Source organism: Microtus oregoni, unplaced genomic scaffold (assembly GCF_018167655.1).
Source record: "Microtus oregoni isolate MIOR12 unplaced genomic scaffold, Mior012 000005F_ref0000423, whole genome shotgun sequence".
Taxonomy (NCBI): domain Eukaryota; kingdom Metazoa; phylum Chordata; class Mammalia; order Rodentia; family Cricetidae; genus Microtus; species Microtus oregoni.
This window is the reverse complement of record NW_024543064.1, coordinates 29,025,067-29,041,752: the sequence shown is the minus strand read 5'-3', so window position 1 is coordinate 29,041,752 and position 16,686 is coordinate 29,025,067. Positions and strand designations below refer to the sequence as shown.

The window sequence follows — 16,686 nt, the reverse complement described above, 5'->3', positions numbered from 1 at the left end:
AGGCCTTTAGCCACGCCATCAAAAACATTACTACGGCTCCTCTTCAAGGAACAAGTAACTGCCCTAAAGAAAGAAGAGATGAAACAAGCTGTCCTTTATGTGAGTCAATCATTCTTTAATTATTAAAAGAGCAAAGGTGGGCTCTAGGCGCCTGTAAATCTCAACAGATTGCTGAACTATGGAAATGGTTATAGCAGCCTTAGAATTATCTGAGTACACATTATCACAGTACCAAGAAGGCAAGGTAAACAAATAGCTTAAGGATTTTATTTGTTTGCAACTAAGCTTGTTAACACTATATAATGAAAATGTACAAAGAATAATGTTGCAGTTTTTGGTTAGATTTAAGTCAAAGACATTCATTAATAAGGAATCTTCAAATGTGAATACCCCAGAAATGTCCGTAAGCTATCAGATCTCAACAACTGTCTCTGAATATCACCTTGGAAGGTATTGGCAAACATTTGAATTAAAACTCAAGAGTTTTCCAAAATAAAGCCGTAATTAATAAAACTATTCTATATTTAAACTACAACAATTTTAATAAAACTTTCCTTTCCAAAACAACAGTAAAGGAAACAAGGCATTTTGTATAATGTGGTCCTGAACAAGTCACAGTAAAAGTAAATGTATACTTAACTCCCACCTCCTCAACACAGAGGCTGCTTTCTGCTCACAGCCTCGGGACCAAGGCAAAGAACAGCCAAAAAGTGACTTTAGGCAGGGGGTTGCCAAAACCAAGTTCTAACAGTTGAACACGGACACCTTAGGGGAGTTTGGGGGAATCTGGACAAAAGATCCAGATTCTCTGTTGAAACTGATGAGAAGGTGAAGTGGCTCCTCCCAAGTAGCAGTGCTGCAAGGCCTGGCCCAGCTCTGCACTCCCCGTGTTAGGCTCCGAGCACACCCTGATGTTCCGCTCCAGGGGAGAACTTTTCCCTGTAGAAGTTCAGTGTCCAGGGAGCAGGGAGCTCCTTGACTGTATGAATGAGGTGAGCTCAGACTCCACAGGGTATTTTAAGGCTTGGAGTCAAAGTAGTTTTCCAGCACAGCTAGGCAGAGTCCATGTGTTGATGGCCCGTCTCCAGTTTGTTCTAATTTCTCACCATGTATTTGCAGATTTAGGACTGCAGACCTTCCCTACAGCATCATAATCATGTCTAATGTCCATCCTAACTTATGATTCAAATTCTGTGCCTGGAAACAGTCCCTGTATTTAACGATAATACCTACACATAAAACAATCCACTGTTACAACTTATATGGTAACCAAACATTAATGATCTTCTGTAGACCAAAAAAATGTTTCTAACCATAATTGTCGTGCATCAAATTCACAGCCAGAATCCCCAAGATCAAAAAAAGTTTTGCACAATACAAATAATAACTTAAAACACACAGACGCACACACACACTCTCACACACTTCTCACAGAGCTGTGCTTGGGGAAACTCCACGTGTTGCGTGCCACTGAAGGCATTCTTTGCTAAACTGCTGCTCCAGGTACTTTTGTTTGGAAAACCTATCACAGTAGGGCACAGCTGTGTAGTGGATGAGCAGAAAAGAAAGATATGCTGTGGCAACCAGAAAGTTTTAAGGTCTTTCAAGTTGTATAAAATGGACCTGCAGAAACATTTAAGTGTTCTCAGGATGCGAAGTTGGAGCTGAAATGTGATATCAAACCAGTTGCAAAAAGTGTACAGCAGCCATCTCCTGAGGTCACACCTGCTATCCAGACAGGCACGAAGGCTTCAGGATACATCTGCAATTGAGGGTTAAAAGACAAACGGAAAGAACAATGAAGATGCAGTCATCATGCTTTTAAAACACACACTAGCAGTAAGCGATCAAATAGTGCTTGAGCTACCACTTAAAAGGCAGAATTTAAGAAATCTGTCAAGTATTTCAAATATTTAGAATTAAGAAATCTTGACCACTCCCTGGATAATCAACTTCCATAAACTAACCGGAGCCACCTTTTTGGAGAAAAGACGTAATAGTGAGACTGGTGCTAGAGACAGATGGCCACAGGCAGCAACTATGCTGAACGAGTCAATTATCGCACATCTCTAAGTACAACACAGTGGGGTCAATAGTAAAAACCCCACCTCATAGGATATTGTGAGGATTATGTAAAATTAGGATTTAGTGGTTTGATATTGTTCTGGACACCAAAGTATTCTTAGTCACTTGACTTTTTTTTTTTTTGATTTTTCGAGACAGGGTTTCTCCGTAGCTTTTGGTTCCTGTCCTGGAACTAGCTCTTGTAGACCAGGCTGGCCTCGAACTCACAGAGATCTGCCTGCCTCCCGAGTGCTGGTCACTTGACTTTATAAGGTCTTTCAAACCGTTTATTTTTCAGATATATTTATTTTATGCATGAGTATTTTATTTTGCCTGTATATATGCTTGTGCACCATGTGTGTGCCAGGTGCCCTCGGAGATCAGGAGGAGGCATCAGATCTGGAGTTGAAGTTAAAGGTGTTTGTGAGCCGCTATGTGGATACTGAGTCTGGGTCCTCTGCAAGAGCAACAACCCAGGGCCTTCTGCTCTCAGGACACAAAATACTCCCAAGCAAAATCTTAGAACTTGGAAATTTTAAAGAAAAACTTGGTAAACTTACAGCTTGTTGGCCTTGTCCCATATCGCCGCATGATCTGATCATGTGTGAACTTCACAAAAGATTCATACTGTTCTGTGAAGATATAGTAAAGAGTATATACTTATCCTAGAAACCCATCCCTAAGCCCTTAGGCAATTTACGAAGCAGGCTGGAATCTGTTTTCCCTGTTTGCACTCTCAAACATTCTCTTTTCTTTCTCTTCCTACTACCCGTGGTCTCCAAGAACAAAGATATGTAAATTTGAATTCCACCTACTACCCGTGGTCTCCAAGAACAAAGATATGTAAATTTGAAGCCCTCAAGTCCTTTCTTTATCACAAAATGAAAACATGAATGAGTGGGATTACAGTGTGGTCAGCCACAGAGGGCTTGTCTAAACACAAATGGGCGAGGTGGATCCCCAACTAAGAAAATAAGGAAAAAAATAAGCCGAGAATGGTGGCACAGCCTTGGAAGCCCATTCCTTGAGGGAGCTCTTGATTTGAAGCTAGCCTGGTCCACATGGTAAGTTCCAGATTTATTTCTGTTTATTCATTTTGGTTTTGCAAGGAAGGGTTTCTCTCTGTAACAGCCCTAGCTGTCCTGGAACACACACTAAGACCAGGCTGGCCTCGAACTCAGACAGATCTGCCTGCTTCTGCCTCACGACAGATTTTTATTATTAATCCCCCCCCCCCCCGCCGCCCCCCCAGACAGGGTTTCTCTGTGTTGCTTTGGAGCCTGTCCTGGAACTAGTTCTTTTTTTTTTTTTTTAAATATTCATTTATCTATTATGTATACAATATTCTGTATGTTGTATACATAATATACAATATTCTGTCTGTGTGTATGCCTGCAGGCCAGAAGAGGGCACCAGACCCTATTACAGATGGTTGTGAGCCACCATGTGGTTGCTAGGAATTGAACTCAGGACCTTTGGAAGAGCAGGCAATGCTCTTAACCTCCGAGCCATCTCTCCAGCCCTGGAACTAGTTCTTGTAGACCAGGCTGGCCTCGAACTCACAGAGATCTGCCTGCCTCTCTCTGCTTCCCGAGTGCTGGGATTAAAGGCGTGCGCCACCACCGCCCAGCTCTTTAATATTTTTTTGTATGTATTATGTGTTGGTATGTGCATTTGAGTGCTAGTGCCCTTGGAGTCTAGACAGTGTTGGATCAGCCAGAGCTGGAGTTATAGGTGGTCTCGAGCCACCCAACATGGGTGCTGGGAACTGAACTCAGGTCCTCTGGGAGAACAGGAAGCACTCTAACTGCTGAGCCACACCAGCCCCACTACGATGCTTGATCACACAAGGCTCTACTTGTCATTACTAATAACCACCTCTTTTCCAGCCTCAGCTGACCTATAGTTGCTTTTTTCTACCATACCTCCCAAAGAATGCTTAACTTCTGCAACAACAAAGTGACTCTAGTGCAGAAATTTTGAACATGCTGGTGACGCTGCACTGAACTGACACCTGTTAGGAAATCAGCACCATAAGTCAACCACCTATTTGCCAGCTGGTGGCCTACTCAATGCCTATAGTTCCAGAAAATTCTTACATACAGTTCGGCTTATCTGCTTTTAGAAATGTAAGTGAGTTCTCATATGATGTGTAAGTATCACCTGTGACCCCGAAGAGTAGCTGCAGTGCTCACAACTCCAGAAGCTCTCTTGCACGAAGCCCTCTTTTCTGAGTTACATCAACGGCAGCAGTCCATGCCTCAACCTACCTGCGAGTTTGGTGCTGAGGATCTGCTCATACTCCTCCCGGACTTTATCTTCATAGTCTTTTAGGAGGCGCTCACATATTATCCCCACTTGTCGAAAGGTAAAGGTGGGCTGGTCCTTCTTCATCCAGGAAGAACCTGGCAAAAACATAAACATAAGCCAGGTGCAGTGGCAAATGCCTATAAATCAGCTACTCTACAGGCAAAAAGTATGGAGTTTGAGACACAAATGGGAAAGACCCTCAAAAATCAAAGATTGGTGTAGGGCACTTGCCTAATTCAAGGCTTGAACCTCAAGTATTCCCTATCCCCCTAAAAAGACAAATCTTCTTTACACAACATATTCCTGTTCTATGGTTCAGAATTAATGACCTTCAGAGAAATACTCAAAATACACAAAAACTAGGCTAGCCTGGCTGGTCAGGGAGCCCTAGGGATCTTGCCCATCTCCACCTCTAAGTGCTAAGATCACAAATGTGCACTGTCACATTAGGTTTGTTTAAATGTGCATTCTGAGGACTCCAACTCAGGCCCTCGGACATGCCCTGTATAGACGGAGCTATTTCCCTGGTCTGTGCTCTAGAAGCAAAACTAAGGGTAAACTGAGCAGCAGGGGAACAGACATGTGCCATGTGCTAGCTGAGTCCTAATAATCTGGGTTCATAGCCCATAAAGGACCAGAACCAAAAGCTTAAAGCTGAAGCCTCCATCCAGTCTTTTTTTGTTTTTCGAGACAGGGTTCCTTTCAAGACAGGCTTTGGAGCCTGTCCTGGCACTAACTCCTATAGATCAGGCTGGCCTCGAACTCACAGAGATCCACCTACCTCTGCCTCCAGTCTTGATTAGGAAAAATACATTTAGAACATAAGGTCATCAGAAATCACTCAGAGGTATCCAACCTTCTCACATACTGGAACACACAACATTGTCATCTACAAAATTCATGCCTGAGAACTAACTGTATAATCAAGATATACGGAAAGATAAAAAAAAATGTTTTCAAGGTTTTGCTTTTTTTTTAAATATAGTCCTGGCTGGCCTGGAACTTGCTATGTCAACCAGGCTGGCCTGTAACTCATGGAGATCTACCTGTCTCTGCCTCTGAGTGCTGAAATTAAAGGTGTTCAACACTAGACTCCGTCACTCAAAATGTCTAAAGTTCATGACTTTGTATTAGACTTCATTCACAGCTACCCTGGGGGTACATGTGCCTCACTCCCGTGGACATCAGATTAGAAAAATCTGTAAAACAGACACCAAAAATACACTTTCTGATAATGATTCTGTAGCAGGGCCAGGCCAGGACATCTTTTACTTTTAGGATCCGCAAGTAATTCTGTAAGCTACAGGGAGTCTGGGGCTTAGGACCAGAGGACCTGCTCACAATATAAAACAAGTACTGACATTAACCTCCTACGACTCCCTTTTTGGAAATGGTCTCAAGAAGTCCAGACTGGCCTTCAAATTGTTAGTATCCCCAAATAACCTTTATCTTCTGATCCTTCTTCCTCGGCCTCTCCAAATACTGGGGCTACAGTTTTATTTGGTGCTGGGGATCCCATTCAGGGCTTCATCAGCACGCGAGGCAAGCACTCTACCAACTGGACCAGTGATTACACCTTTATTAACTCATGCTCCTTTTGTGACTAATCAGACTCCTATAAACCCAGCACTTGGAGGCATCAGGATAAGGAATTGGGGTCAAGATCATTCTCTGCTACCTAATAATGAATCTCTTACCTATGGGCCTCTTTTTCTGTTTTGCTGCTTTACCAGCAGAGGCTGTGGAAATCAAAACTGTAATTTTCAGCTTCTTGGGGGCTAAGATTTCAGATGTAAACATGTTTTATCAAATAAGCTCACTCAAAACACTCAGCAAAAATAGAAGGGATAAGATTATAGCAAGCTTCTTCTACTTTTGAAATGAGGCCAAAAGACGACAGCAAAAGTTTGCTTCTGGAGCAACAGATTCCACAGGACTTCTCCTGTCTGCTGATGATAAAAGAACAACCTTATAAATCAATATAAAGACCAAACTCTAGCCCAGGCCTCAGATGTCAGTCTAGAATCTGTTTCTTCTTTCTTGTCAGTATTTAAGCTACTTACCACCTTGAAACAAATCTTTTGTGGCTTTTTCCTCTTAAACTAAACAAAGTATTTTTTTTTAATCTACAAATGAAACATGACTGAAACATCTAGCCACTCACCATTTCTCTACTTACATTGTTTTCTACTACGTTAACATTGTATTTCTGGCCTGGCGGTGGTGGTGGTGCACTCCTTTAATCCCAGCACTCGGGAGGCAGAGGCAGGCAGATTCTTTGCGTTTGAGGACAACCTGATCTACAGATTGAGTTCAAGGATAGCCAGGGCTACACAGAGAAACTGTATTGAAATCCCACCCTGAAAGAGAGAGAGAGAGAGAAGAGAGGAAAACAAACTTTCAACTGTTTTAGGAATGGAGGTTTGCAACACTAGCCTGTTCACCATTTACAGGAACAAAACAGGCAAGTCTAGTTCACTAAGTGACAGACAATGTCAAATCCTGAGATTTTAGAGCACTGCCCTCGCAAACCACATGTCAAGGTTACTAAACAGGACTGTCCAACAGAACTTTCTAAAACAAATTTCCCAGAGTTGCTTGCCCAATATAATGCCACATATGGCTTCTATTAATGTGCCTACAATAAGATTAATGCATACAAGCACTGGATTTTTAGCTTTGCTGGGTGTGATAGCTCAAGGGTGTAGACAGCAAGCAAGAAGACCTCCACAAATTGGAGGACAGCTTGGTCTTTATACTGAGTTCCAGCCTAGCCAGGGCTACATACAGAGACATTGTCTCAACAACAAAATGAGGGACAAGGCATTGTGACACACAACTTTAATCACAGCACCCAGGAGACAAAGAGGATCCCCGGGAGTTCCAGGCTAGCCAGGGCTACATGGTAATGCCCTATCTTAAAAACAACTTGCCCAGGGGCTGGAAAGATGGCTCAGTGGTTAGAGAGAGGACCCAGATTCAATCCCTACCACCCATATGGCAGTTCACAGCTGTCTGTAACTCCCGTTTTAGGGAATATGACACCTCCACAGACACATAGATACCTGCAGGGAAAATACCAGTGCACATAAAAAACAGATCACCAAAACAAACTTGCCCAAACCAAAAACAAAACCTCAAAGCAAACATTTAAGAAAAAAAAAACTTAATTAGTAAGTTTAAATAAGAAATAACTTAGCTCCATCTTATGGTTTGAATCTAGAACATCCCCCATAACTCCATGTTTTAAGGGCTTGTTCCCCAGCTTGTTGCATTATTTTGAAGGTTGTGGTGTCTTAAAAGATGAGGCCCAGCAGGTGCAAATAGGTCACTAGGACAGGCCTTTGAAGTTTATGTTTCTGCATCTGGTTCCATGTCACTGCCATTTCCTGGTCTGTACCATATGAAGAGGAAGCCAAAAGCTCACTGCATGAATCAAGTTACTTCCCCATGTCTCTGCTGCCACGAAGAACAATACCATCTGAATTTGTCAGGTTGTCACAGTACTGAGAAAGTCACACAGCACAGGTGGCTAAAGGACACACTGCTGCTAAGAGGGGAAACTGTTTTGAGACAGAGTGCTGTTATAGACCACAAGCTGGTTTCAAACGCACCATCCTGGTCTTAGCTTCTTAAATGCCAGGGTCATAGATGTGCATCACAAAACTAAGCTACAAATTCTGAACCAGATTCTCAACACCAAATATGCTTACCTGGAGAACTTGGTGCAGTGAGTGCTGAGGAGGGAGGCTGGCTTTCTGAAGTACAGGCTTCACTCTGACTGAGAACAACCTCTAAATGTCTCCACCTCTGATAACGGCTGTATTCTTGTTTTATGTTCTGAAAAATTTGTTCTATATATAAAAAAAAAACTTGAACGTTCATTTGTGGTCATTTCTTCAAACTTCCCATCCCTAAGAACTTTGAGAAGATAGGCGAGAAAGGTCTTATTATTTTCTTCGAGAAGATGCTGGGGTTCAAACCGAGTATTTTCCACATTAGCCCTGCACTCTACCAATGAGTACATCCCAGCCCAAAGAAGATACTCTGACTAAATATTTCCTCATCTCCATGTTATTAACAGGTAAATGTTCACACATGCCAGTCCTAAAGCTCAAGACTCAGTGTTCTTATTCTGACTATATATGGAGCTGGTAAGATGGCTCAGTGCATAAAGGTGTCTGCTGTGCAAGTCTGGTGCCCCGAGTTCAGTTCCTGACAAACTGTAAGGAGACAACCAGCTCTACAGTTGTTCTCTGACCGCCACACATGTGTCAAGCAGACAACATAATACATTTTAAAACTTTTTTCAAGACCGGGTTTTTCTGTGTAGCTTTGGAGCAAATTTTAAAACATTTTAAATGCCTAGAATAAGGGCTGGAGAGATGGCTTAGCAGTTAAGAGCCCTGACTGTTCCTCTGGAGGACCTGGATTTGATTCCCAGCACCCATATGGGGCTCATAACAGTCTTTAACTCCAGTTCCAGGGAATCTAAGTACTCTTCTGGCCTCCACAGCACCAGGCATGCAAGTGGTACAGTCAAACATGCCATGCAGGAAAACACTCATATACATAAAATAAACAAACTTTAAAAAAATTTAATTCCTAAAATAACAGCTATTTTGGTTAAGCCTTCCAATCAATTTCCTTAATTTTTTTCCCATGTTAAACAAGCAAGTCAGACCTGAATTTTGCTGCATTCGCTGCTACAATTTAAAGTAAAATAAGCCATGTTGTTATTTTTAATTTGTTTTGTTTTTGGAAAGAGTCTCACGTAAAGCCTAGGCTGGTCTTGATCCTGCTGGAGCTGAGAGGACTGTGTGACTCTTCCTGCTATTCTCCTTCTCATTTTCCAAGCACTGGGATTAAAGGTGTGTCGTCATTATCTGCTTTCAAACTGTAGTCCACCTTAGTCTTAAATTTAAAGCAATCTCCCTGTCTTAGTTCAGTTAAGTTTTACACTTCCACAAAACACAGTATTAAGGGTAAATCTTTAATCATGAAAGGCTCTTAACAAGTTTTTGTCTCGTGAGAAGACGGTGGTACACAGCAAAAACCATTAAATGCAACAGTCTGGACAAAAGAAGACAGGGAAGAAGCTCAGGGCTACTGTTTGGGATTTTCATGGCTCATTAAAAGTGTTTCTAGGGGCTGGAGAGATGGCTCAGAGGTTAAGAGCACTGACTGCTCTTCCAGAGGTTCCGAGTTCAATTCCCAACAACCACATGGTGGCTCACAGCCGTCTGTAATGAGATCTGGTGCCCTCTTCTGGCGTGCGGGCATACATGGAAGGAATGTTGTATACATAATAAATAAATTAATCTTTTTTTTTTTTTTTTAAAAAAAAGTGTTTCTAAAGGCCAGGCAGTGCTGGTGGTGCACACCCGAAATCCCAGCACTTGGGAGGATCTCTGTAAATTCAAGGTCATCCTGGTCTACAACAGTGAATTCCAGAACAAATAGGGTTACTCAGAGAAACCTTGTCTCAAAAACAAACAAACAAAAAAACCACACAACAACAAAAACCCACACAGAATTAAAAATAAAACTAATTCTTAAAAAAAAAAAAAAAAAAAAAAAAGCTTGAGCTGGGTGTGGTGGCAAGCCCATGCCTGTAAGTAACCCCAGCACTTGGAAGGAGGTAGGCAGGAGAATCAGGGATCCAAAGTCATCCTCCATTACACAAAGAGCTTGAGAACAGTCTGAGCTACATGAGACACCATCTCAAAACACAAGCTGCGTTGGTAGCCCATGCCTGTCATCTCAGTGATTGGGAAATAGCAACCAGAGGAGCACTGTTAGGTCAAGGTCAGCTTGGGCTGAGTGAGACCCTGTCTCGAAACAAACACATGTTCTCAAGCCAGTCATGACCCCAAAACATTTCTGAGCTGGGCCTGGTGACGCTAACCTGTAATCCCAGCTTCTCTGGGGGCCAAGGAAAGAGGACCCCAAGATCAAGGCTTCACCAGTCCAAGCACCTCAGCAAGACTATCTTAAAAAGTAAACTGAGGGCCGAGGATACAGCTCAGTGGTAGAGCACTGGTTTCACATACGATCTATGTTCAATTTCCAGCACTGGAAAAATAAAGAAAGGTGATATAATAGACAATGTTTGCTAGGACTCAAATGATTATTTTGAGTTAGTCATCACAAACTGAATCTGCCAATATGCAGGAAACACCAATTAGCAACCATAAAACTATATTCTTGGAGACAAGAGTCCAGAACGATGTGGGTTTCAAGTTTTTATATATAGTGGCATAATACTAAATTCCTTCTTCAGATACTATAAAGCCCCCATAACAAAAGCAGAGACTGCATCCATGGTGACCAAAGCTTGTGATTCCAGTACAGGGAGGAGGGGGATGGAGGCAGGAGGATCACTTCGAAGTCTGAGGCCATTCTGGCCTATGTAACAAATTCCAGACCAGTCTAAAGACCAGAAATTATAGTCTTAAACTCATAATACCACTTTGCCATGGCAAGTTTGGGAAGCCATTTCAAATCTTTATTCTAGTTGTTCAATGTAAACGGAAAATGCCTATCTGAACAAGTAATGAGAACCAAAACCACAAAATGAATTAATGGTGCTGATGAAGGTATGGTCCAGGAGTTGCACATCTAGGTAAACTAACTCTGCTGAAATGCTAGAACAAACACAGCAAAAAGCATGAAATCCAGCCTCTAGATTCTTGAATACAGAGAGGCTTTTTAAAAAAGTCCTGCTCCTCAAGTGCATACCTGCCAGATTTATTCAGTGCAAGGATGTGAGCAACTGCTATGAAACAAGAAAGGACAAGCACAGGGCAGAGGGCTCTGGTGCACAGCAGGGTGCACAGTGCAAACACAACTTCAAGGCTAGGATCCGCTACCCAGGCCAGGATGCCAACTACAATCTACGCAAGAACATGCTGTGACTTTCTTCTGAAGACCTCCTAAAACAGGAAACAGCATTTACTTTAAAAATGCAAATTTCTTTGTCACAGTTATGCTTTTAATCCTCCATTCTATTAGTTAGCTTTTAGCTTCCCGGTTATTTATCAGGCTAAATTCCTCCCCAAAATTCTACAGTGTTTCTAGACTACTACAAGCCACAACTAAATTGCTCTGCAAGACTCAGCCCTCCCTGTGTGAGCATGGGGGAGCAGACCTTGAATCCCAGCACCCGGCCAACCAGGGTTGACTAAAAACACTTTGTCTTAACCCCCCATCCCACAAAAAAACTCAGTCCCAAGGTAGGCATGGTAGCAGGAGTCTGTAATCCCACTCAGTATAGAGGAGGTGGAGGCAGGAAGAATAGAAGTTCAAACTCATCCCTGGCTACACAACATTAACAAGCAGGGTGCTAGTCCAATAAAGCCAGATTGATTCAAAATCAAGACATGCCTGAAACCTAGAGCTCAGAAGGCTGAGTTCAGTCATCCTTAGTTATCTACTGAATTTCAAGACCAGCCTAAGCTACATGTCTCCCTTCCCCCAAACTCCCCAAAGAGTGAGGAAAAAGAGAAGGAAAATGCAAAAATCAGATTGTTACATTCAATCCCCCTTAGATGATATCACTGTTTTCTGGAGTTCTGTGGCAGGGTCTGGATAAGACCTGGGTAGCTTGGAACTCATATAGACCAGGTTGGCCCTGAGTTTGTAGTAATCCTGTTTTTGCTTCTGAGATTACATTATGTGCTGAGATTACAGTATGGAGAGCCAATTCTTATTCTATTTGTAGGGCAATTGACAGCATCTCTCCTATTTATCTTTGAGTCCAGAAGGCATTTTTTACTTAAGATAAAAAGCATTAAACAGGAGGCTGGAGAGATGGTTCAGTGGTTAAATGAAATGCACTGGCTGTTCTTCTAGGGGACCTGAGTTCAATTCCCAGCACCCTTGTGGCAGCTCACAACTGTCCATAACTCCAGTTCCAGGGATCTGATACCGTCAGACCAATGCACATAAAATAAAGTTAAATACATTTTAAAAAGCATTAAATAATGTATTAATGCTTCATATTTCATGACTGACAGAACCAAAATCCAATAAGCAGTAAGAAATATGAGGGTGGGGTATGTTTAATAAATTAAAAACTTTCCGGGTGGTGGTGGCGCTCGCCTTTAATCCCAGCACTTGGGAGGCAGAGGCAGGCGGATCTCTATATGAGTTCGAGGCCAGCCTGGTCTACAAGAGTTAGTTCCAGGACAGGCTCCAAAGCCACAGAGAAACCCTGTCTCAACAAAACAAAAACAATAAATAAGTAAATAAAAAAAACTTAAAAAAGCATTAACAGAATTCTGGGCATTTATTTTCCCCAGAACATGACTGAAACTCTGGGTTCCAAACCCACCACCTCCAACAACAAAAAGAGGCCTCATTCTAGACGTCTGCCATATTTTTCGGCGGGGGGGGGGGGGGGGGGGATCTCTTTGTAACAGCCCTGGCTGTCCTGGAACTCTGTAGACCAGGATGGCCTTGAACTCACAGAGAGTCCACCTTCCTCTGCCTTCCAAGTACCAGGATTCACTGTGTGCACCACCACCTCCAGGCAAACTCTGTCATATTCAATTTTCTGAATACATTTAACAATGTCATTAACAGCTAAGGTCATCTGAACCACAACACAATTGTACAGAAAATTAATTATTGAAAAAATAAAACTTCTGGGGCTGGAGAGATGGCTCAGTGATTAAGAGCACTGGCTGCTCTTTAGAGGACTCAGCTTCAATTCCCAGCACCCACGCGGCAGCTCATACCTGCCTGTAACTTCAGTTCTAGGGGACCTGACACCCTCACACAGACATACGCGCAAGTAAAACACCAATGCACATAAAAATAAAAACTTTTATGTAAACAGACTTCCATGCCTCTGCATTTTTGAACTGGGGTCTTCCTACACTGCTCTGGCTGGTGTGGGATTTCTAGACTCAAGCAATCTTTCTGTCTCACCCTGCCTTCCCCTGCTTTGGGGGCCCTTCATAAAAACAAACAAAAAACCACTTCCAGTGTTCAGTCATTCTGTAAGGTTATATATAACATTGAGTCATCAGGACATTTAAATTGAAAAGATTCCATCATGGGTCAGACTAGGTAATGGAGGGGAGACTCTATTTAGAAATGATTTTTGGGATCAGCCATGATGAGTTTCAAGTCTGTGAGTCTAGCACTTGTGAGGCTGAGGCAGGAGGACTGCTGAGCTCAAGACAGGCCTGGGCTGCAATGTGGATTCTAGGCCAAGCTAAACAGTGAGACACTGTCACAAATCAGCAAAGGAAGTGACTATTGAGATTAACAAACTCAAGGGTAAAGATACAGCAAAGTGGCTCTAGGGGAAAGGGCAGAGACGCCGGTTAAAAGATTCTAGGATTCAGAAAGGAGCACGCGCAGAGACAAAGCTGGAGAGGTCTGCTGGTGGCAGCAAACACCTTCGAGTGGACATGCAGGGGGAGAAAATGAAAACTAAAGGCTCTAGCTACTGAAAAGGTGAGAAAAATGATTTAAAAGGATTACAGGTTTTGCTAACGCTTAGAATAATTAAGCAATACAAAGAAACGATTGGACCAAATCCCCCTTTGAGGGCTCATTTCTGGGAACCCTTTGAAATTGCTGAATATGAATGCTGAGGCACTTTCCCTCCTCCTCTGCAATACGATAGGTATCTGAACTGTCACATGAGTCCTTCCTTTTTGCCTTGGCCAAAATGAAGTCAAGTCACCGTATTAGACATCTGTATTTCGGGTTCAGAATCTCTGTATCCTGAAGGATTCTCAAACACTAGCCCACCAGCTTACCCACTCCCAGCCATACAGGAGACAAGACAATAGCCATACAATAAAACATGGCCAGTCCCTCGAAGACATAGGCTGAAATCCTATTCCATGGCTGCTGGGTGGCTCCTGGTCTCTAAAGACTTCTAGAAATCAAGTCTCCCTACAAGCTCCAGCCCCGTGCGGCGCCGCACACACTCACGCCCCCTCCTAATTGGTCTCCCGCCCCACTCAAGGCAGGGTTCGTGAGCAGAATCCAATTTTCCATGGCCACTGGATCTGCGGGGAGGTTTCATACAGCGGAGGCAGAAGGGGCTTCAGGGACACCAAACGCCTTCGGCGACCTGGGGGGTATCCCCACCTCATCTTGGTGCCCAACCGTCCAGGCTTTCCAGCCCTAGGAAACCCCGAAAAACGACACAGCGGGGCCATTGCCCTTCCCGGATGTCTCTTGTCCCCGGAAGCAACCGAGCCCAGCAGCACCCCAGTTCCTTTTTCTCCCAAGGCCGATGTGAGGTGCAGAGGTGATTTCGGCCGGCGCCCGCGACCCCCGCCCCCTCTCTACCCCCCCACGCCCTGGCCTGGCTTCCTGCCAAGTCCGCAGCAGCAGTGCAGGTTACCCGGAGTTGGAAGGCGACGCTCGCTGCCGGGCAGGGCAGGCTGCTGGAGACTCGTCGGCGGCATCTGCGTCTGAAGCGGCGGTGGCTCGGCGTCCGGGGGCCGGAGGCCCGGAGTGGGGCCGGGCAGAGGGGCACAGCGTCGCCGCTTCGGGGAACCGGGGCTCAGCAGCGCCGCCTCGAACTCCATAGGCCGCTTCAATGTCGCCCCGCACGCCATCCCGCAGAGGGGCCAAGGACCAGACGCAGACGCGGCAACAACGGCGGCCTAGACCCAACTCCTGAGCTACGGGTCCCAAGCCAAGCCGGCTCCAATGGCGCCTCCGGCACCCGGCAGCCGCGCTGGGCCCGCCTCCTGTGACGTCATGGGCGTGCGCCACCGCCCGGCGGAGGGGGGGGGTAAGCCGGAAGAGGGCCTCTCCAGGAGGTCCGCAGGCCTAGGCTCGGCCCGAGGCGCCCCCCGCGGAGGAAGTGGGCCGGTCTGGGCGTAGAGCGTGGTCGCCTAGCAACACTGGGAAGGCCCCCGCCTCCGCCCCTCCCAGGGCCCCCCTTCCCGGGTTGGGCTGGGGTGGCCTCGGAGGTCTTTCGCACCTGCGTGGCAGGGTTCGGGGGTCGAGGGGGGATGGGAGAGACCTAGGGAGACCCGGGGTTCCCCGTGGCTGCGTGACCTGCTTTTGGGCAGTCTTGTCCCTGATAAAAGAGGTGATTCTAAAGGGTTATCAAGGGCTTTTCGCCGAGTCCCAAGAAATCTTCACAAACATAGCCGGGTTATCTAAGGATAGGCTTTATTTAATCCATGAGCCCTGTGCTATCATGGGCAAAATTGGAAGAGGTGTGTTATGAGTGAATGTATTTTGGAGCTAGATGACACGTCCATTAATCAGCTGGATGTGTTACTCAAAAAGGATGAAAAAGGAAAAGAAAAGAAAACTACCAGAGAACTCGCTGGCTTAAACCGTCTAAGCAAGTGCTACCAGAATGCTAGGAACTTCCCCTGATAGCTGATTTGGCAGCTGGCTTCCTCATCTGACTTGGCAACGCCAGCAAGCTCTTCCTCGGGTCCATCTAGATTCTCTGCCGCACTCTTGGCTGGAAAATGCTTTTGATATTCTGCAAAATGAATAGAACACAGGGAGGTTCTGCTTTTATAACCCTGTGTGGTTATTATTTTTCTGGGGGAGTAATTCCAGTGCTTTCAACTCATCAACAGAGCGATCTGACCCCCTGCCCCCCGTCCAAAGCCTTACTAATATATTAATGGTCCTGGCTCCTGTAGTCTGGCTTCAACATAGCTTTATAATCGACTTTCCCAGACAGTCCAAACTTGAGATACTCGTTTCTAATAGCCAAGATGGCTGTCTACGTACTTCACACTTGGGTTAGAGAAGAGGCGGACTACCTCCAGTCTTTTTTTTTTTTAAGTCCTTTTTTTGGTTGTTTTTCTCCGAATCCTCTTCTGTTTCTACACACTCTTTAAGGATCATAATATTGGTCACGTATTTTCACATTTATTTTTGTAAAATATAATAAACAATTCGAATATGGCCCAGCATAGCAAATTGCTGGGTTTTTTGTTGCCCTATTCAACCCCTTGGGCCTCTCCAGGCATACCCATGAGCTATGTATGTGTCTAGCCCCTGTCCTGTTAAGTTTATTTTAGCATATTTATTGTCTATATTGATGTAAAGGTGGTTTAAACCAAAATCTAGAAATAAAACACAAGAGCTAACCAGGTGATGGTGGCACACATCTTTAATTCCAGCACTCAAGAGGCAGAAGCAGGAGAATCTCTGTGAGTTCGAGGCCAGTCTGGTCTACAGAAGGAGTTCAGGACAGCCAGGGCTACACACAGAGAAACTCTGTCCTGTAAAACCTAAATAAACAACCTCAAACAAACAAAACTTCAAAACAAATCTTAGTGCTAAAGGAAAAGGACACAATTA

The 16,686-nt window shown here is 44.3% G+C and overlaps 1 protein-coding gene across 2 annotated transcripts; it reads right to left on the bottom strand.

The window, feature by feature from the left end:
* Positions 1–251: 251 nt before the first annotated feature.
* On the bottom strand, positions 252–15,089 carry Akirin1 (akirin 1). 2 transcript variants are annotated; one of them, XM_041651884.1, is made up of 5 exons: positions 14,747–15,089; positions 8,088–8,228; positions 4,335–4,469; positions 2,625–2,696; positions 252–1,762 (listed from the first exon to the last, which is right to left on the bottom strand). In XM_041651884.1, exons 1-5 carry the CDS (start codon positions 14,961–14,963, stop codon positions 1,752–1,754), a joined length of 576 nt encoding a protein of 191 aa, XP_041507818.1. In that variant the 5' UTR covers positions 14,964–15,089; the 3' UTR covers positions 252–1,751. The 2 variants fall into 2 exon arrangements, with proteins under 2 accessions (XP_041507818.1, XP_041507820.1); XM_041651886.1 differs by lacking the exon at positions 8,088–8,228.
* Positions 15,090–16,686: the final 1,597 nt, after the last annotated feature.